The sequence below is a fragment of the Eremomyces bilateralis genome (genome assembly GCF_010015585.1).
Source record: "Eremomyces bilateralis CBS 781.70 unplaced genomic scaffold P152scaffold_6, whole genome shotgun sequence".
Lineage (NCBI taxonomy): Eukaryota > Fungi > Ascomycota > Dothideomycetes > Eremomycetales > Eremomycetaceae > Eremomyces > Eremomyces bilateralis.
Window position 1 is genome coordinate 690,848 of NW_022985072.1, and position 19,944 is coordinate 710,791.

General features: G+C 54.3%; 5 protein-coding genes across 5 annotated transcripts; 2 read left to right on the forward strand and 3 right to left on the reverse strand.

Annotated features, from left to right (window-relative positions):
* Positions 1-1,671: 1,671 nt before the first annotated feature.
* On the forward strand, positions 1,672-3,675 carry P152DRAFT_292720 (inositol phosphatase). Its single transcript, XM_033675027.1, has 5 exons — positions 1,672-1,821; positions 1,880-2,103; positions 2,156-2,228; positions 2,278-2,986; positions 3,054-3,675. Exons 2-5 carry the CDS (start codon positions 1,961-1,963, stop codon positions 3,194-3,196), a joined length of 1,068 nt encoding a protein of 355 aa, XP_033535440.1. The 5' UTR covers positions 1,672-1,821; positions 1,880-1,960; the 3' UTR covers positions 3,197-3,675.
* A 1,389-nt stretch (positions 3,676-5,064) lies between these two features.
* On the forward strand, positions 5,065-9,464 carry P152DRAFT_414219 (uncharacterized protein). Its single transcript, XM_033677020.1, has 5 exons — positions 5,065-5,256; positions 5,320-5,506; positions 5,552-5,629; positions 5,739-6,138; positions 6,191-9,464. The coding sequence occupies exons 2-5, from the start codon at positions 5,425-5,427 to the stop codon at positions 9,279-9,281; spliced, it is 3,651 nt and encodes a 1,216-aa protein (XP_033535441.1). The 5' UTR covers positions 5,065-5,256; positions 5,320-5,424; the 3' UTR covers positions 9,282-9,464.
* A 1,084-nt stretch (positions 9,465-10,548) lies between these two features.
* Positions 10,549-11,706, reverse strand: P152DRAFT_394417 (HET-domain-containing protein; the record flags this gene model as incomplete). The annotated part of the gene is made up of 1 exon (XM_033676255.1): positions 10,549-11,706. A coding segment is annotated over one exon (1,158 nt), but the record flags the coding sequence as incomplete, so codon positions are not given.
* A 2,114-nt stretch (positions 11,707-13,820) lies between these two features.
* P152DRAFT_292767 (polyadenylate binding protein) lies at positions 13,821-16,728 on the reverse strand. The gene is made up of 4 exons (XM_033675028.1): positions 16,679-16,728; positions 14,914-16,613; positions 14,774-14,848; positions 13,821-14,726 (listed from the first exon to the last, which is right to left on the reverse strand). Exons 2-4 carry the CDS (start codon positions 16,546-16,548, stop codon positions 13,935-13,937), a joined length of 2,502 nt encoding a protein of 833 aa, XP_033535443.1. The 5' UTR covers positions 16,549-16,613; positions 16,679-16,728; the 3' UTR covers positions 13,821-13,934.
* A 530-nt stretch (positions 16,729-17,258) lies between these two features.
* P152DRAFT_457183 (uncharacterized protein) lies at positions 17,259-19,454 on the reverse strand. The gene has a single exon (XM_033679178.1). It carries the CDS (start codon positions 19,181-19,183, stop codon positions 17,507-17,509), a length of 1,677 nt encoding a protein of 558 aa, XP_033535444.1. The 5' UTR covers positions 19,184-19,454; the 3' UTR covers positions 17,259-17,506.
* Positions 19,455-19,944: the final 490 nt, after the last annotated feature.

The window sequence follows — 19,944 nt, forward strand, 5'->3', positions numbered from 1 at the left end:
GTCGAGTTGACCATCTCGAATGCACTAGTCTGACCAGGCGATGTTAGTGATGATCTAGCACAACGTCATATTTGGAAAATAATTGGCTCAATATGGATCAGAGGTTGACATGAATGGTTATTAAAAAAATTGTGTCTTCAAAGATGGACTCGGACTCGTCATCTAGTCTCATCACAAAAAGGCAGGTGGAAAAGCGAGATAGTTGAACATACCGTATGTGCATTTGAATTGGATATGTAATCTCTAGCTACACCGTTCGGGACTGGCCTTTCAACCCAGAACGCGCCAACCCGCATTCGTCCCTCCTGCCGTGAAGCAGCCCTGCAAAGGCTTAGCACACTGTGACCAGCCAAAAGCATCCGAGTGACAATGTATGGCGCCGAATCAGTGGGCGAGGTTTTCTAGGCCTGCCACAAAAGGGCGTGTCCGTCATGAAGAATCGGAGCCCAGTGCCATTCATCATTCGACGAGGAGGGAGAATCGAATGGGAAGTAAACGGACCATTGATGCCGATGTTCACCTACTACGCCTGGTTGATGTCAGAATAAACTCGGAAAGTGTATAATGCAAGAATGTGGTGAGATGGGAGTATCATCAGAAACAGCCTCTTTAACTGTCGGCATCAACCCAAAGGTCTAAGTCGGTAATTTCCAGTATATAAAGAAAATCATCATGAAAGGTGGAGTGGGTGGGTAAAACAAGGTTGGTACATACCGAAGCGAGATTTTTGGTAGAACCGGATTGATCATTCCTACAATATCTTGTGGCCGTTAGCTTGACTGAGCTTAGGAAAGCAGCGAGAAATGAGGTATCATGTCGGTCGATATCAGACTGACGTGTGTGCAATGAGTTTCATGTCCCGAAGGATCAAAGACTCTAGTTTAGCGGTTGACAATTCATCAGGGAAGGGAAGGAGAGGTATTTCGACGTGGTAACTGTGATACTTACGATTTGGAAGACTTGCCCTCATTTCCATGAGGGAAGCATGATCATTTACATGATGAAGGATCCAAGATCTAAAAGATCATCAAAGGGTTGATGATCGATCTCTTGCCCAAGAACCAATATTCGGTTTAGCGAAATGGGATGTTTTGGGTGATGAAGTTCGCAAGTTCCCAAACACAAAAAAAGAGTTTTCTAGACGATGCCAAGACAAGTAGCTCTCATATCACGTGCATGCCCCGCTGAATCATGGGTTGAGTCACGTGTTCCATCACGTGGTCCTAACGTTTCGTCTTCACGCTGATTGGTGGCACAACACCACCACAACCCCTAGCATCCGAACCGGCAGATGTCTCTTCCACTCCGAGAAAGAATTCCAGAATGCCATTTCCTGCGGGATTATTACCGTATCTTCCTACCCGACCCGAATCCTCCATTAGGTCCGAATCACCGGAACATTTCGGGTAAGTTTGCGTTTCACCTGTCAAAGTCCGCATCGTAGCCTAGCCAACAACCAATGGGCCACTCTGGACCACTGGTGCGGCTGCGAAACGGAACGACGTCAGACGGGTCACCACCCCGCGGCTGCTGAATGGGGCGGGTGGAATGAGAGATATCATCACGCGGGGTGGTAGAATGGCTAGACGCGGAGCGTTGAACATTGATACAAAAGGGCTGGAGGGTCGTTGGTCTACTTATACATGTTCAAACAGAGTTGAAACTTTCCAATTGACACTTCGCCGTGACGTGGTTCATCGTGCTGATCGTTCTGGGGCTTGGTGAACTTTCAATAGTGGAAATACTGGGTACCTTTCAACCGAGGCCCTCTCGTCATATAACAACCTGATCCCGATCCATCAATCCGGGAGTTTCCTGGGTGTACGGAGGCACGCATTTCCACGACATCAACTTCCTCTCACTCCTGCATTCCTTCTAGATCGTGACCTCTTGCCATTGAATCACCATCGTCTACCCGAAACCGCTTCTCATCATCGATCTGTCCTAGATTACCTTCAACATGGCGGACACAAACGGCAGCGGCAACGGCAACGGCAACACCGTGGGAGTCGGGACGGAGAACATCAACACTGAAATCATCACGTTGACGCGGTTCCTGACCGAAGAGCAAACCAAGCACAAGGAGGCTACCGGTGACTTCACGTCCGTATCCCTACTCTCAACCCTTCCCACCGCAAGCTAACCGATGCATCAGATTACTGTGCCATGCCCTCCAATTCGCATTCAAGAGTATAGCCTACTACATCCGCCGCTCCACCCTCATCAACGTAAGGCGCCCCTCCCCCCTCCTCGGAACCACCCACTAACCCCACCCAGCTCACCGGCCTCGCCGGCTCCTCCAACACTACCGGCGACGACCAAAAGAAACTCGACGTCATCGGCAACGACATCTTCATCGCTGCCATGCGCTCCTGCGCGCGCGTCCGCGTCCTCGTGTCCGAAGAAGAAGAAGAATGCATCGTATTCCCCGCCGGCCCGAACGCACGCTACGCCGTCGTCTGCGACCCCATCGACGGGTCCTCGAACCTCGACGCCGGTGTCTCCGTCGGCACCATCTTCGGCGTGTATCTCCTCGGCGAGGACGCCGCGGGGACGAAGGAGGATCTGCTGAAGCCCGGGTCCGAGCTGGTGGCGAGCGGGTTCACGATGTATGGCGCATCGGCGCAGTTGGTGATCACGATGCGGGGGGGCGGGGTGAATGGGTTTACGCTGGACAATGCGTTGGGGGAGTTTATCCTGACGCATCCGGAGATGCGGATTCCAAAGACGCGGGCGATTTACTCGGTCAATGAAGGGAATAGTCTGTATTGGGAAGAGCCAGTGAAGGAATATGTGAATAGCTTGAAGTATCCGGGCGAGGGCGGGAAGCCGTACAGCGCGAGGTATATTGGGTCCATGGTGGCGGATGCGTACCGTACGCTGTTGTATGGAGGCATCTTCGCGTATCCGGCGGATAAGAAGAGCCCGAAGGGCAAGTTGAGGATTCTATACGAGTGCGCGCCTATGGGGTTGGTGTTTGAGAACGGTAAGCTTGCCTCACGCGGATCAAGACAGAGAAATATGAAGAACGAAAAGGCTAACACACATCGCAGCCGGTGGTCAGGCGATCGATAGCAACATGAAGAGGATGCTCGACGTCGTGCCGGAGCACATCCATGATCGATCGGGCATCTTCATGGGCAGCTGGGACGAGGTGCAGAAGGTGGTTGACATCCACAAGAAGCACGGATATTAGACGAACAGTGAGATGAAGCAACGTGATGGAGACAGGAACCACTGCTCATCGAGTGAAGATGCCTGATGAACCGACATCGGTGATAGGAGAACCTGCTACTGGCAGGTATACAACAAAACAAATTGAGGCCATCCACATACCTCCAAGGAATGACCAATGATAGCCAAACAGGCAAAAGTCACATATAACCGAAATATATACTTCCCAATATTCTCTTGAACCCGTCTCGACTCTCAAGAGAAATCGAAGCTTTCCTCTGGCGTCCGCTTGGCGATAGACAAGATAAATCCCGCATTACCGACGGCCGTTGATGCGCCTGTCATGCACGACCAAACCGTCACGGATTGAGCACCAATCACCCCCCAACCACCCAACATCGTCCGTTGCCAGTTGCCGGCCACTTGACATGGTCAGAAATGTGACCAACATTGAGGAGTGACGGGACTGCAGATAAATTGGCCCCGGTTGGAGCCCTATCGAGGCCATCTGCCCAATTGCAAGGCAGAGGGGAATAAATGAAATCCAGACGAGAAGGATTCGACGACATCCCTTCAGTCAACAAGTGACGGAATCTCCAAAAGATCCATCAGCTTTGGGGATTGAACATCTCACGCCTTTGCCCTTTGTAGATCTAATTAAAAGACCTCGGCGGCTAAACGGTGCTGCTCACTGGAAGGCTGGATCGCGGGCCGTCACGAACCACAACCACTCCACTCTCCACTTCACCTTCTCTTCAGTCTTCACCACTTCCATGATCCATCACCACCACCATGACACAGTCGGTCTAGAGCTTGTTTGAGGTTGTACGAACAAACCAAAACTTTCCTCGCTAGGGAAAAAAAAAGCCGACGAGGAACCCTGTATAAAATGCATTAGATCAGGACAAGTCCGTTCCATACGACCACAATAATGAGTAAACCCTGGAGACGCCACCAACATTCACCAACATCTCCTCTCCATGCCTCATCGACTCCATCCCGCCTTTACCTCGAATGACTCCCATATTCCGTTCGGGAGTCCGCAAGCTGACCAATCAGTTATCGGAGTCGTAAGATGGATTCCTTCACTTCGTTTGCGATTCCCCATGTGTCTAGGTATGTGGTCGGAATCCGTCCGGCCTGCCCTTGGCCTCCTGCCCTTGGCAGCTGGGATTCCTTATGAGCTGGGGAGTACGGCGTCTCCATAGTACTGGGCATATTCGAAGGCCTTGGCGTACGATTTCAAGGACTTCCAACCAATTCATTCCGCGGTGTATCATTACAAAGTTCTACTAAGAGCAGCGATTGGCAAAGCTGGGGTCTGATATCTCGCCCAGAAGAGCCTCGCCGATACTGACCTCCGCCCCGCCGAGTATCAGAATCGGGCCTAGTAGCGTGTGCCACTCGGTGCAGACGTGCAGATTGGCACCGAAACAGCCGCTGGGAACACAGGGAGACAGGCACAGTCGGCAGTGATGCGATCCACGGTCAAGAGATCGTCCCTGTCACCAATCCAATCGTATTGTCCCAACGCCAAACCTTCCAGGTCCCGCACGACGTGGGCGAACAGGTCGTAGAACCACCGCCATACAGATCCCAACCTCCAAACTCCACCAACCAACCGCGCTTCGCTAAACCGTTGTTCCTAACCTGTTGGACTTTCTGCAGAGACGAGAAGGCGTCTAACTCACTTCCATGGCTGCCCATCATGGCGCCAGCGCCCTCTTCATCCCCCCTCCTCCTCCACCGACGGGCGCGCATGAACATCGCTCGACCTCGAACTCTCCTCATTCCGCATACCGGTCCGCGACAACTCCAACCTTCGCCGCCTGGACGAGCAACAGTCACATTGCTTCGCCCAATCCGTCCAATATCACCTCCAATTACTCCCCTTCCTCGACCATCGCGCCTCCACCACCCGGACCACCAACCCATCCTCCCTCCACCAACACCAGTCCCCGCCGCCTCAATCCACCACCCCGTCTCCCAACCATCACGACCACCTCCCTTCCCGGCCCCCCTCCAGCCAGCCCCATCCCCTCTTCGGCCATCTCGACCACCACCTCCCTGCACACCCCGACCGTCCTCCAATATCACCAACATCTCCCCCATCACCTCCACCCGCTCTCGCCCGCACCGTCCCAGACCCCCATCTCCGCCACCAGCTTAATTACCCCGTTCTCCCCGTATGCGGTCGCTCCGCCCCCTACATCGGCCGTTCCGTCAGCTGCGTCGAGAGGGAACTCGCCCATGGCGATGAGGCCGGCCGCAAATGTTCTGCAGGCGTATAATCCGCAGGAATGGGCGAGGGGGAGCGGTGGGGGGAGTGGGAGTGCGAGTGGGAGTGGGAATGGGCCGGCGGTGATGGGCCATGGAGGGTATGTACCGCATCGGGGGAGTTCGAGTGCGAGTGCGAGTGGGAGGCGGAGGACGAGTGAAGTCACAGGAATGGAAGGTATGTTCGGATATTATGTTTGTGCATGTTGAAGTCGGGTTACGACGTGGGCTGTGGAGAGAAGAACTACGATACTGAGTCGAGATACTGACCGACATTGCTCAACTAGCCAGTCTGCCATCACCACCTCCTCCATACAGCCCAGCTGGATCTTCCAACCGACCGATTTCCAGCGTCTTCCCGGCGTCATCCTACAGCTCTTCATCAAGAAACTCCACGGTAGTTTCTCCACCTGAACCCAACCGTTCCTCACTTCATATGGTCGCAAGGAACTCACCAAGCTCGACATCAGGGCCAGCGTTCCCACCTCCACCAGGCACGACGCCTCGAGATCGGTCAACGTCGAGAAATCGGGACAAGCATAAGTTCTCGTTATCTGCATTGACATCACGAAATCGGAAGGAGGATGCACAGCCGAGCTTGGGTGCTATCGATGCGCTACGGCAGCATACTACAGATGCGGTCTCAAGAACATCAGGCCCAAGTGCAACGCCACTCCCCTACCAGCAGTATGTCTAATTTCCGACATGGTACCTGACTGATCACCTAACCCATCTCCAGCCCCGATGATGTCCCGTTCGACGCTCATCCACCTGCCGCCCGTCGTGCCGCTTCAACCGGCTGTATCCCCGCCCACGGCACCGACACTCGCCAACGCGGGACCGACTCGCCATCAAATGTCTCCGTATCATCCGCCTGGGGGCCCGGCATGCCGCTCCCACCACCGCCCCCAGGACCACCGCCCAGCACATCTCGCTCCATGAGCATGGACCGCATCACCGAATACTCCACTCGTGACGTAATCCGGTTGAAGACACCCGCGCCCCGACGACCGCCGAAAATCGTTTCCACGCTCGACCCGATACCGCCGACCCCGGCTGGGTGGGTGGACGGACAGTCGGAGACGCCTGGGTCGGGTGCTGCCGGCTTCGGAGAGCAGGGGCAGACGCCGCGGAGCGAATTCGACCACAGTCCGCAAACGGAGATCCATGTGGGAGGCGATCCCGGCCCGTCATCAAGGTCGGGGAGTCTGAATCGAACCGGGGCCACGCGAGGCATTAGAGAGAGGAGAAGCGAGTCAAGAGCGGCGAAGGAGCGGAGTCGTGATGCTGAGTCTCCCATCAGCAATAACCCGTGGGCAGCGGACATGGAAGGATCGACCTCCGCCGCGGTTTCATCGAATATGCCGGCCGATCTTGTTTTGACACAACCCTCATCGTTTAGCTTGTCGAGACGCCGAAACGTGAAGTTACCGTCCCCGAAACTGGGACGAACATATATGCCAGAAGGACCGCGCCGGTCTAGTGTCGGACAAGACTCGAAACCTGATGAATCAAGTGGGCCTGCTCTTCCGCCTAAAGAACCTCATGGCTCCCGCCCAGGGCTGGCCGCGCTGGTAATGCCACATAGCGGTTCTAGACCCGTCTCTCACATTCTTCACTCCCCTAACGACGAGAATCTCAACATGGACCCGCTCATCCCATCAGGGCTCAATTCCACCAACTCCACCATATCTCCACGCAATGTCGACGAGTCCGACTTCATCCGCTCCGCCCTCAATCGCCATAAAGAATTCATCCGCCGCGAAAGCCTCGCCAAAACCGACCGCGACCGTATCCAGCTCTTCGCCGACTTCATCGTCACCGAATCCCGGCTCCGTCGGGACCGATACGCCACCGCCTTCGACGGCATGGCAGGCGAAGTGCTCGACCTGACCCGCGATCTCTGGCGCTCCTACGGCAAAGCCATGCCCACCCCGACCGCCACCCCACACGCCGCCGAATCCGCTAACAAGCCCCAAAGCACCGTCACCGAGTCCTCCGTCGACACATTCGCCGGCAGCATGACCAGCCCCGGCATGTCCAGTGCCAACGCTACCCCGCTGACCGACGGAGAGTCCCCGGGCAGCCTCCCATCATCCGGCGGCGTGCGCGATTCGCGCTTCTGGGGTGAATATCATCCTTCCCTTTCGCCCATCCCAAGCATGCCCGCCCAGAGCAACGGGCCCGACGAGGAGGACTCCCGCGGCCGCACCGCGAGCAGGTGGTGGGAATCTTCCTCCTCCCAGGGGCCGGCTGGCCCGCGCATTGAGCGGTCGAAGCGCGAGAGCAAATACATGGGCGTCCCGCGGGAGGCGCGGGAGGAGCTGCAGTGGGGCTCCGCCGTGGAGCCGAGCTCGGAGGCATCGTTGCAGGCGGGACCGCCGGCTGTGGCGATGGCGAATAAGCAGCCGGTTGCAGAATATGGGCCGAATGAGTACCCGCCGGAGAAGGTCGGGTGGCATGAGACGTTGCCATTGGCCGGGGCGAGCAATTCAAATCAGACATATTGGTCGCATTCAGCGCCGGCGACGCCGGATCCGCATAAACTAGACGTATCGCGGCTAGTGACTCTGCCGCCGCCGTATCCGCGTCATCATCCAGCGGTGAACAACAACCATCCAGACCTAGCGCCGATACGGACGATTTACCGCACCTTGGCGGACATGGACGACATCCATCAGGTGGAGGAGAAGTTCCAACTCGAGCGGGCGCAGGTCCGTGAACAGCGGAACCACGACGCGCTGGAGCGGCGGAAGTCACTCCGCCGCAACATCGAGACGCAGCTGGCGTCGCAGATCATGACGTATTCGGATGCGGCGGGGGCGGAGGCGAACTTCGAGTCGACGGAGGGGCAGGTGGTGCGGGATGCGGCGAAGGAGGACTTTGCGGCGCATCAGAATGCGGTGATGAAGCCGCTAGAGGCGTTACTCAAGGAGCGGATCACCAAGGCGGCGGCGAGCATCGAGCATCTGCGGTCGGGGCTGTTCAACGACGCTCAGAGCCGGTCGCCGAACCAGCCGCAGGAAGAGGGCGACGAGCGGCCGGAGTTGTTGGAGAAGCTGACGTTGCTGAAGTGGCTGTTCGAGGCGCGGGAGGCGCTGCATCGCGAGCTGTTCATGCTGGAGGGACAGCATAACGAGCTGTACAAACCCGTCGTGGTAACCCCGTACGTGCTCGCGCAGAACAACGAGAAGGTGCGCGAGGTCGAGCATTTCTTCCGGCAGGATGCGGCGGATCGGAAGGTCGCGTTCGAGAAAGCGTCCGTCAAGCGCCTCGAGGAGTTCATGGCGGTGGTGGAGGAGAACGTGACGCGCGGCGTGGAGGTGCAGCTCAGCGCCTTCTGGGACATCGCGCCGGGCCTGCTGGCAATCGTGCAGAAAGTCCCGAGCACGCAGGAGGGGCTGCGCGGGTTCGAGGTGCTAGTCCCGCCGCAGGAATACGCGGAGAATGAAGCCTACGACCATCATCCGCTACAGTACCTGTACACGGTGCTGCTGCACGCGGAGAAGTCGGCGTACCAGTTCATCGAGAGCCAAACGAACCTGCTGTGCTTGCTGCACGAGGTGAAGACGGCGGTGATGTTGGCGGAGAGTAAGTTGGTAGAGACGGCGCGGGTGATGGAGGGGGAGCGGAAGGAGGAAGTGGAGCAGGAGATGAGCATGATTCGGAAGGCGGAGGAGGGGACGTTGACCGTGGATTTGAAGGAGAAGGTGGATGTTGTGGAGGGGCAGTGGAGGGAGGCGTTGGGAGCGAGGTTGAGGGAGTGTCGGGGGCGGGTGGAGCGGTATTTGGGGGAGACTGGTGGATGGGAGGATGGGTTGAGGGATTGAAGCGTTTGATTGAGCGGGTCGAAAAGGTTCTTCTTGGATGTTTAGAGCGATCTATGAATCGATTTGGAGTGTACGTCTTGACGAAGTTTATGATACCCTCTTGTTCAGTGCTGGACGATATCCGTTGGAGCCTTATAAATAGCTTTTCGACACGTATATTTATTTATTGAAGTCCGCTATGCTTGGATACCAGTTGTCCCTTTCGCGAAGACATCAGGTGCTTTCGGTGCGTCGTCCAGAACCATGGTTGGAATATATAACCTGTCGCTATGACAGAACACCATTGACAAATTCGCCTTCTAAGAAATTTGGGACGCCCATTCAAATCCGTGATATAGAAAAATCTAAGTAGTATAGTATTTGAGGTCGTGTGTCTCTTAGCCTAGCTTCGACCATCCTCCGTTCTGGAGCATTGTCTCTTCAGTGCTTTCAGTCAAACTCATCTATGCGAGAATTGTCCGAGGACATGGCATTCTGAGATGACAATAGTCTCACCTCCGCAGGAGAACATTCTTCGATTCCATGCCATATTACCGTATACATATATTTATCCGAGAGTGACATCGATCCACTCTCTAGGTTGCTGTTCCCAAGCCTTCCTGTCAATACGGCCAAGCGCTTTTCGATATGCGATCCCGTCCTCCCACTCGATCCACATGACATGATAATACTCAAAGAACTCTTGGTTTTGCAATGAAGGATCGACTCCGTGGTCCACGAAATGTTTGTCGGGGGTCTCAGGATCCTTCAGGATCCCCCTAGCCAGCATGATAAGCTCAATCGAGGTGCGTGCTGCCATCATTCGGTGTTCTTCAGAACATGGAAACAGAACACCAGATATCACATCACTCTGATCATGCAAGGTAATACAATTTCCAGCGTGAGTACGGGTTGAGCCGGTTCTGATTAATCGACCGCTTGAAAACCATGCCCGTTGGGTACGGCAGGACAAGAGCCGAGCATTGCCCTGGAAGGTCAAGGTTCTTCCTTGATTTTCCGTTGGGATCGGGAACCAGAATTCAGCATCCGGAATTGAGGCATTCTGGAAGTAGATCCTTTGCCTTGGGTTGTCGAATGGAGGCTTGGTCCATGTCTTAAGGTTCTTGTCTAAATGACGAGACCACCCGGGCGGCAGGGGGAAATGTATATCCCAGCAAGCTGCGATATGCTTTTGCCAGAAGATCTCGAGTCTATGACATGGCGCCGCCAAGTCTTCGCGAACACTCCATTGCAGAAGCGGGACAAAGCTGTGGATGCTTCGTGCACCCTATATGGCCTCCTCCCCGAATTTTGAACTTTTGAAGTAGCTGAATGCGGGATCGCAGCTTCTATAATCCACTTTACATTGCCATCCAGCCCAAGACCAGCTAGGAAGCAAAGACTTGCTTCCACTGGTACGATTTGGTGTTCTCCGTTTCGCGTCTCCAATCGGTTGCCATAGAAGAGCAATATCGAAAAACATTTGGGGGATCCCTGAAATGAAACCGCCCGGAAAGACACGACTCAACGCGGTCGTTATCCCAGCAAATGCAAAGAGCGAATCCTTCTGATAAGATAGATCCCGGTCGTTGTACCGCCCAAGAAGCTTCAAATATCCAGAAAGAGAAGCAAATGGAACAGAGAAGACCTCAATGGATTCCGGTTCGTCGGTCCCAGGGATAGCGCTGGAGATGGTACCGCCTTGGCTCACGCTTTGCCAATTATATTCGCTCCAAAATGAATGGGGACACTCCCATCGAGCCACCTGGTTATAGAATCTTAATTTTCTCGGAGAAAAGAGTTCTTCCTGGAAGGTCCATCCTCTTTTGCTCCACACTGACGGCTGGTCATAGGAACCAGACCGTGCCAGTAGCTTGACCTGCGATGTCAGACGGTGGAGATCTTGTTTGAATTCTCTTGGTTTCGATACTCCTTGTAACCCTCTCAGTCCATAATTTGCATTGTCGCCATCCTCAGCAACAATGGTTAAATGGGAATTCGCGAAGATGGAAGACATGTGGTTTATCTGACGGTGTCTCATATTGTCATCGTCTTGTACAATGCAGAACGTGTCAATCCACAGGTATCGTTCCTTGGGCAGCGCCGAGAGCGCAATGGCGTCTTTTACCGTGTTCGCAAGTTTCGACAGCACCAGTGGATTTGCCAAAGAACCCGGAGTTTGTAGCATGTGCAGATTTTTCTTCAACGTTGTATACGGTTGGACTGGTCCCCAGACATAACTCAGCGTCACGTAGTCGACGTCGGCGGGAGCAAGCGTTTGTGCCAGAGTTATATAACCCAACCAAGTATCAACCAGATATTCCGGCTTAACAGGTGGTGGGTATCTCGCAGCGGGCGAGATGTGGCATCGCTGTCCACGTCTCTGATGGGACTTATCGCAGTGCAGTTTCCATTTCCTGAGTAACCCAGATTCAATCCATTTTGGGTCGAACACTGTGGCACTGCGAAGCGGATGGTCATGCCGTATCAAATGAAATGCCGCTGTTGGAATGTCAAAAAGGGGCTGGATAACAGCACTTGATGTTAACAGGATCAAGCCGCGAGACTTCAAAAGGTATAGCGAATGAGCCCCAGCATTGCGCCAAAAATCCTTTTCCTGGCCAAGGGTAGTAAGTATTGGAGTATGTGTTTGGCAATATGTAGACCATAATGACTCAGATGTCCCAATCGCTATGATGTATTTCGATTCGTCAATCAGGAACTCGACAATGAGACGGCAGACTCTGCATGGCCGGCTCGTCTGACGAGAGTTAGGTCTCGACCTCAACCTGTCTTGATAGGCTTATCCATAAGACTATGCCATACCTTGACCTCTGATACAGTCCCTGACAGGCATCTTAAGTCATATCGCTTTTGAACGGTTTTCTGGAGATAGTTATGCTTGCTTGACCGGAGGTGTACGTTTTCGGTGCGAGGACGGCGACCCATCTTGTTCGCGACAAACAGATCCTCACAGCGCTGGGAAACTTGGAAAGGAAGACACAAAAAAGGAGATCCTTCTAGTTGATCGGTGATGTGAATGTTTTCGAACACATAGCGCGGAGAGAGAAATGATGTCGACCTTGAGAGGCTGTGTTGCAGGCTCTTGGTACGCCTTCAGAGCCAATCATCAACACTGAGATTACCATGCCATCAAGGAATCAGACTTGGGCGATGATACCAGGCAAGAATACCAAGACAAATTAATGAGAACAGGTGTGAGAAACGGGTAGCTTCCCGACTGGAGCCCAATCATGGTTCCAATTCAAAAAGGAGGCGGTATCCAACGGCGATTCCAACTTAACATACGTAATGACTTACAGGCTACAGCCAAGACAGATCGCAGCAATGGGAATATCAACTCTATGATATTACTTCAAGTTCGGCCCAAACCAGCAGAAGTGCTGACAATACCCGCAAGACTTGACGACATCCAGAAACTGGATAAACTTGATCTGTTGAAAAACACCAATTAAAGAAGGATTCTGATACTCCCTAGTAAACCTACGTTTCGCTAACCAAAGAAGGGCAATTCGAGTTGAGATTGGCCAGAATCCTCGAGGTAGTTCAGGGACTGTACCAACTAGAGCGGATTCTGGATGTCGTTATGTCTTGCGGTATCAAGTTTGTGGGGAAGTGAGGATTCGGTTCCCTCTCGCTTGTTCATTTGAAAGGGACCATAATTATTATGTAGGGAATAATCATAAAGTGGATCTCTCTAAATGATTCACAGGCCCGACAGGATCACCGCTGTGCGTTGATTGACATCCGCCAATGGAACTCCAGATTATGGAACTCCAGATTATGGAGCTCCAGATTATGGAACGGATGAACAAGCACAAGCTAATTCACGCTTACGACAAAGTACCACGAAGTATCAAATTCCGTATTCCATTCACGCTGCACTACAGACATAATAACCATAGTTCCGCCTAATATACAGATTGGAAAAATACCCTCTTCTCTTTCCCTCCTCTCGTCAGCCATCCGCACCTTCATCATCCTGCAATCTTCAATTCCCTCCGCATGCCTCCCCGGTGATCCTCCACTATCCAGTGACTCGTGCCTCTTCTCGTAATCTGCTGCGGCGAGATGTGCAGGGAACGACCGGAAAGAGAAGAGGGTGATGGGAAGTCTATTATAGCTAAGAAAGCTAGGAACAAGGGAGTGTGGATGAATCAAGGGGTGAGGAACCAGTGAATGGGAAAATGGGGGTATGAGAATATCAATCAACAAATACCGCGGCGATCAGGTCCTCGGCGAGGAGCCCAGCCAGCAGCCATGAAAACGAAATGGAAACACGGTCCAACCAACCCAGGACCGTCGGATCGGAACCCGGGAAAAGAACGAAAGAAAAGAACCGTCGTGTCAAACCCTACAGAACTTTTCGGTCGAATCCACGACATGAAGACGCGAGAACGCCGCCATCCGGTTCGACCAACCTAAACGCCGGGTATAACGGGCAACGGACTTAGGAAGCGACTTGAACGGAGCCGACAGCGCGTTCGAGGGTGTTCTTGGGCGCGGACACCGGGACGAAGGTGTCGGTGCGTTCTGTACAAAAGAAAAGGAAGGAGAGGCCCGTTAGCAAGAGAAGTTTGACCACTTGTGCTGTGACGAGAAGGTCGGGTTGTTGAAGGAGATGGTCGTAACAATGCAGAAGGGGTGGCGTGATTAGGCCTTCTTCTCTTCCTCCGTGCCATTCTCCTGCTGCTTACTCTTCTCCGGCTCCGGCTCACCCTTGTCCTTGACGTATTCATTGTAGACAGCGAGCGCTTCTAGGACCTTGGCGTTGAGGGCAGACTCATCGGTGGTGAGGTTCAACAACTCCGCATTCTCCATCTCCAACAACATGCCCGTGATCTTCCCGGCCAACTCCGGCTGTTGCTTCTCAATCCGGGGATAGAGCATCTCTCCCAACAGCTGCTTCTGCTGCTGCGCCGGCATCGCGTTCAGGGTCGCAATATCCATCGGGGCACCACCTTGTGCGGGCTGGGCTCCCGGTCCACCACGGCCACCCTGGGGATACGAACCCATCTGTCCCCCTCCACGCGGCATCCCGCCCATTCCACGACCGGCCTGGGCACCTTGCGCTGGGAATCCTTGGCCACGCGCGGCACCGGGCCCGCCCTGCATCTGGGGAGGCATCTGCATTCCCATGGGGGCGGCACCACGGCCACGGCCCATCTGCGCCTGGACAGCTTGTTGGGCGAGTTGCATGTAGGCGGGGTTGAAGCCACCAGGGGGATAGGCACCCGGAGGCATGTTGGGGGGCATGCCGTACATGGGGGGAGCCTGCTGAGCGTTCGGGGCACCACGTCCGCCTTGCTGGGGTGGCATGCCGCCGGGGAATCCACCGCGGCCGGCTTGGGGCATACCCGGGAAGGGCATGCCTTGGCCACGGGCACCGGGAGGCATGAAGGGTTGTTGGCCAGGGCCGAAGAACATCTGGGGTTGCATGAAGGCCTGTGGGAGTTAGCGATGGTTAACAAAGAGGTCTTTGCAAAACGTACCTGGTTGGGCATGCCTGCGGCAGCAGCAGCTTGTTGCATGCGGATCTGGTTGCGAGCTTGGATAGTAGCCTCGAGCTGCCCAAAGTGTTAGCGAATTTCGATTCCATGTATAAAATTATTAAGACGGGGAATAAACTCACCTGGCTCTTCCTCACATCCTTCCTCTGCGCCAATGCGACATACAACGGCTTTCCATTGGCCATCTTCTGGTTCATCTCCGAAACGGCCTTGGTCGCCTCATCCGGATTCGAGAAGCAGACGAAGCCGAAGCCCTTGCTCTTGCCCAGGACGCGCTTCTCACCCTTGATGGTGACCTTGTCGGATTCCTTGGTGTCCTTTTTGGTCTCTTTGTCCTCGCCTTCGGAGTCCTTCTTCTCCTCTTTGTCGTCCTTCTTCTCCTTGGCCTCCTTGACCTCCTTGACCTCTTTGTCCTCCTTCTCCGCCTTCTCTTCTTTCTCCTCCTTGTCTTCCTTGTCTTCCTTGTCTTCCTTGTCTTCCTTGTCAGCCTCGTCCTTGGTCTCCTCATCCTTAGCGGCAGCATCTTCGCTGCCAGCAGGGGTGGTATCACGCATCACCTTGGCGCTGGTGATGGTGCCGAAAGGAGTGAACATGTCCCGCAGCTTCTCGTCGTCGACATCGTCGTCGAGGTTCTTGACGTAGAGGTTGACGCCCTGGTACTTGGACTGCTTCTCGAGACGAGCAGCCTCGTATTGCTTGCGGAGTTCTTCCTCACGTTCATGCTTCTTCTGCGCACGGCCGACGTATAGCTTCTGGCCCTTGAAGTCGGAGTCGTTCAGGGCCTCGACAGCAGTGGAGGCATCCTCGTGTCTGGCGTAGTTGACGAAGCCAAAGCCGCGGCTCTTGCCGGCATCATCGCGAGCGAGGGACGCAGAGGTGATCTGGCCGTACTTCTCAAAGAGATCGGCGAACTCCTTGTCAGTGGCGTCCTGGTCGACATTCTTGACGTAGATGTTGGTGAAGTTGGCCTTCATCTCCTCGAACTTGCTCATGCGCTCCTTCTTGGGGATATGATGACCAACGTAGACCTTCTTCTCGTTGAGAAGCATGCCGTTGACGTGCTTGATGGCATTGTTGGCCGCCTCAGCCGTCTCGTAGTGAACGAATCCGTATCCCTTGGAGTTGCCCATCTCATCCTGAGCGACCTTGCAGCTGAGAATGTTTCCGAACGCAGCAAAGGTATCATGCAGCGCCTTGTTATCGATAGCGGTGTCCAAGTTCTTGATGAAGACGTTACCCTGGCCGGTCTTGCGGAGGGCGGGATCACGCTGAGACCACATGATGCGGCAGGGTCGTCCCTTAATAACGGTATAATTGAGTTCTTCAAGAGCCTTCTCACCGTCGTCGGAGGAATTGTAGTTGACGTACGCGTAGCCAAGGGAGCGTCGGGTAACGGCGTCACGACAAACACGGATGGACGCAACCTGGCCGATTTGGGAAAACAGCTCAAACAACATTGCCTCAGTGACGGACGGGTCGAGCTCGCCAACATAAAGCGAAGCGCTGTTGGGGTGCGCGGTGGTGGAAACTGTCGCGGAGGTCGGCGTGGAAAGATCGGCGGGAGCAGCACCAGCAACGTTGGTGTTGACGCTGGTGCCGTTCACATCACCAGCATCGGCGGTGGGAGCGGCATTGGGAGCCGGGGAAGTGGCAGTCGCGGCTTCGGCAGACATGATCTGAGAGATTATCAGCTTCTTGTGAGGGAGTTGGGCTGGCGCGATCCACTGCCGTATCTCGCAGCTGCCACGTTCAAACATACGCTTGTGAAGTTGTGTGTCTTTGAGATTAGGTGAGACAAAGAGTGAGAGTTGGAGAAACGAAGCTGCAGAACGTGATGTCAGCGACACAACCGGGCACATTTCCAAGACCAAAAGAGGCAATACTCACGGTGCTATGAACGGAGTTCAGATAAACCTTTCGAAGCTAGACCAGGTGGTGCGACTGAAAGGGAAGGGAGGACAGTTCAACGGGTGAGACTGTGATGGGAGATGGAGATGGAGTGTTGTCGTGGAATTCGACGGGATTTTCAGGATTTTCAATTTTTTTTGGGCTTCAGATCCGAGATTTAGTGAAGAGAAGAAAGACAAGAATGAGGCTCTTTGAAAGAAACTCAGACTGAAAAGCGTGGATGCGAAGAGGCAAGGCCAAAGGTTTTTTTAGAGGCTTTGGAGTTTCGCGTTGATGGGAGTCCACAAAGAAATTTTGGGTGGGTGGTGGTCACGTGAGATAACGCCTGTGAATGCCTGAGGCAATAAAGCAGATGAAATAATCTGGTTGTGAAGAAAAGAACTTTTAATCATCCAGGAGAAAAACAACTATTAGGAGAACAATACACAACCAATGCTCGAGTTGCGGTATTTCAATCACTAAACCTTGTGTTGGAACTTGAAAATCCAAACAGTATCTTAATATGTCACATGTTACTTGGCACATCATTTCGATCTCTACTATTTGCATACTATATTGACCATGTTTCTTTGTACGTCTACCAATCCTAAGCAAGGACTAAGGAGTGATGCTGTCGTCCTGCACAAAGGATCAAACCACAACTCGCTGCTATACAAGAAAATATAAAAATATTACAATGCAAGGTATCCCTACCTGCCTTGGTAAGAAAGATCATCATCAGCCATTTCTCAATACTCCCATAATCCCTTTAAGAATTGTATCCCCAAAATCCCCCAAACGAAATCCCCCGTCAATCCCCCATGAAACCTAATACCCATCATCCCAAATCTCCGCCGGGCTCTTCACCAGCTCCGCCGTCGGACTCCCATACACCTTCTTCTCCCACTTCTTCTTCTCCTTCCGCTCCCGCTGCCCCACCAAATGCGGCGTCACCGGCGTAATCGGCGTGAACGGCATGTACGGACTATACGGCGTATGCGGCACCCCCGCCGTATTGGGCGTGCGCACCGTCCGTGGGATCCCTTGCATTAGCCGATCGCGCTTCCGCTCCACGTACGTCGTCTTGGTGGCTTCGGGGGCGAAGGAGTCGCCGCCCATGGCGCGGAGAGGGAGCGCGCCGCTGGAGGTGGAGGCGGATTTGGAGTTGTTGAAGGGGCGGGGGGCGGCGGGGTCAGGGGAGTGCATGTAGGGTCCGCGGTGGGGGGCGGGGTTGGGAAGGGGTGCGGGTTGGTCGAGCTCCTCATCGGCGTAGTCCTCGACTTGGGGTTGAGGCTGGGGCTGAGGCTGCGGTATGCCGGAAGGAAGGGGAGGGGACTCCATGGTGCCCTGGCTGGCGAAAGTCTGCGATGTGTGCGGTGTATTTGGGTTTGACGGAGGTTCCGGTGGCGGCCCAGGGTTGTAGAAGCGTGGGGATAGTGGGGCGCGCTCGTCCTCGCTGCCATCCTCCTTGCGAATGGGAGCACTAATGCGAAGATTCCGGAGCGCTTTCCGCGTCTTACTTGTGCTGGCTGTAGAGCCCATGGAAGATGTTCGACTTTCCCGGCGGAGAAGGTTCCGCTTCGGTGATGTTGGCGGCGGGCCGGTTTGTGTCGGAGGGTTGGCGAGGAAGGCTTGTTGTCGATGTTGGTGATCTTGATGGAATCCGGCTCCGGCTCGGATTGGGGAGGTGGGACTCCTCGGGCCGCTGGGACCCTCGCTATCCGGAGGATATATGGCGCGGATGGGGCTCCGTGGACTTGATGGGCTATGTGGGCCGGGGATGTCGAGTCGTTCGGCGTCCGTCTTGACGCGAAGAATGCGTTTATCTTGTGGATTGCATGGTACGTCTTCAGGGTGTGTCTGTTGGATTTCGTCCTCATCCTCGATAGCGAATATTTCGCTCTGCGACGCTTTCTTCGCGTCATGCTCCATGACCGCTGCATAGAGTCTATCCATCTCCTTTTGCCGATCCTCTCTGTCGCGCTGGATGATGTTCTCGTCAAATGAGGCAAAGCCGGGACTATTCGGTTGACTGGTAGCCCGACTGTTCGGTGCAGTGCTGCCGCCTCGAGAGGTCAAGCTGGTCACGCTCTTTTTCATGCTGTGGGTGAGGTTGAGCTTGCCCTTGATCCACGATCGGGAGGTGCTTGTAGGCGATACCGGCGACGGATCGAATGCCTGTGCCGGGGACTTGGTCATTTCTATTTCAGGTGCCGGGTCGCCAGCCATGGCCCTCTGTCTCTTGGGTCGGCCGATAACGAGGATCAAGAATCCGACCACGACAACTGAGACGCAATATGCGCCGATAATGCCGCAGATTTGCGCGGGCAATATCGACTTCTCCACTGGATGTGCGGGTGGTTCCAATAATCCTCGTTTCTTCACATCTGCGATATCCAACTGCGATTGTGGCGAAAGTCCGGGTCGGGCGGCTGCTGTGGTACAGTAGAAACAGAGAATCACAGTGAGGAGATGAGCAGGATTGCCCGGTAGTGAGAGGAGCATCGTTGCTGAAGCTGTGGGAGTTACAGCTTGTCGCGGAGGGGGATTAATATGCTGGAGGTCGAACTCATCCTGTGGAGACAGGAGTTCGATGGAACGGGCAAGTGTCACGTATATCAGAGGGCGGCGATCTTGACTTGTCCAAAATGCAAATCATGCGAGAGATGTGATGGGCTCCGGTACGAAAGTCATGTCATGCGAGCCAATGTTCCTCTTGACGAGCATGGTAAGCCGCAAAGTGGCCGGCCAATGGGCCTCGAGGCGTACACAGCATCCGACCTGCTGGCGACGAAAACTGGTAGTGTTCCTGTGCATATCGCCAATCCCATTGATCCAGTCAGCGTCGAGACGTCGAGCGGTTACAAGGATGGTGAAGAATTGAGGGGAGAGTGATATTGACGATTCGACTCGGCCCGCTGATTGGCTTGACTCCGTGTGACGGCTGATGCCAGGCACGTCGTTTTAGCGCCCTGGGCAACGCGACGGGAAGACGATTGGACCGAGCAAAGAAACGATCACCTCCATGCTAAAGTTAGCGGGTGATGGGACAGGGCATCCCAACCGATCCGGCGGGGTCGTCCGCAAGTGGGATGAAAATGCATGAGCAAGTTGCAAGGGAACAATCTCCCGACTCTGTGCTCGCCTACTCGGCTCCGATCATAAGTCCACTCGTTACAGACCGATATCAAACTCGGTAGCGATAAGGAGGATTCAAAAGGAGGATTCAACAGCAAGCTGCGGTTTCTGCCCCAAATATTAGCAGT

What these genes read in the sequence shown, in the direction of transcription:
- P152DRAFT_414219 (XM_033677020.1), top strand. Translation starts at nt 5,425, where the DNA reads ATGGCGATGAGGCCGGCCGCAAATGTTCTGCAGGCGTATAATCCGCAG. An exon ending in GAGCGGTGGGGGGAGTGGGA is followed by an intron (nt 5,507 to 5,551) that starts GTGCGAGTGGGA and finishes TGGGCCATGGAG; the next exon opens with GGTATGTACCGCATCGGGGG. An exon ending in ACGCCACTCCCCTACCAGCA is followed by an intron (nt 6,139 to 6,190) that starts GTATGTCTAATT and finishes ACCCATCTCCAG; the next exon opens with CCCCGATGATGTCCCGTTCG.
- P152DRAFT_292767 (XM_033675028.1), bottom strand. Translation starts at nt 16,548, where the DNA reads ATGTTTGAACGTGGCAGCTGCGAGATACGGCAGTGGATCGCGCCAGCC. An exon ending in AGGATGTGAGGAAGAGCCAG is followed by an intron (nt 14,849 to 14,913) that starts GTGAGTTTATTC and finishes CACTTTGGGCAG; the next exon opens with CTCGAGGCTACTATCCAAGC. An exon ending in CCGCAGGCATGCCCAACCAG is followed by an intron (nt 14,727 to 14,773) that starts GTACGTTTTGCA and finishes TAACTCCCACAG; the next exon opens with GCCTTCATGCAACCCCAGAT.
- P152DRAFT_457183 (XM_033679178.1), bottom strand. Translation starts at nt 19,183, where the DNA reads ATGCTCCTCTCACTACCGGGCAATCCTGCTCATCTCCTCACTGTGATT.
- P152DRAFT_292720 (XM_033675027.1), top strand. Translation starts at nt 1,961, where the DNA reads ATGGCGGACACAAACGGCAGCGGCAACGGCAACGGCAACACCGTGGGA. An exon ending in GAGGCTACCGGTGACTTCAC is followed by an intron (nt 2,104 to 2,155) that starts GTCCGTATCCCT and finishes CCGATGCATCAG; the next exon opens with ATTACTGTGCCATGCCCTCC. An exon ending in GCCGCTCCACCCTCATCAAC is followed by an intron (nt 2,229 to 2,277) that starts GTAAGGCGCCCC and finishes AACCCCACCCAG; the next exon opens with CTCACCGGCCTCGCCGGCTC.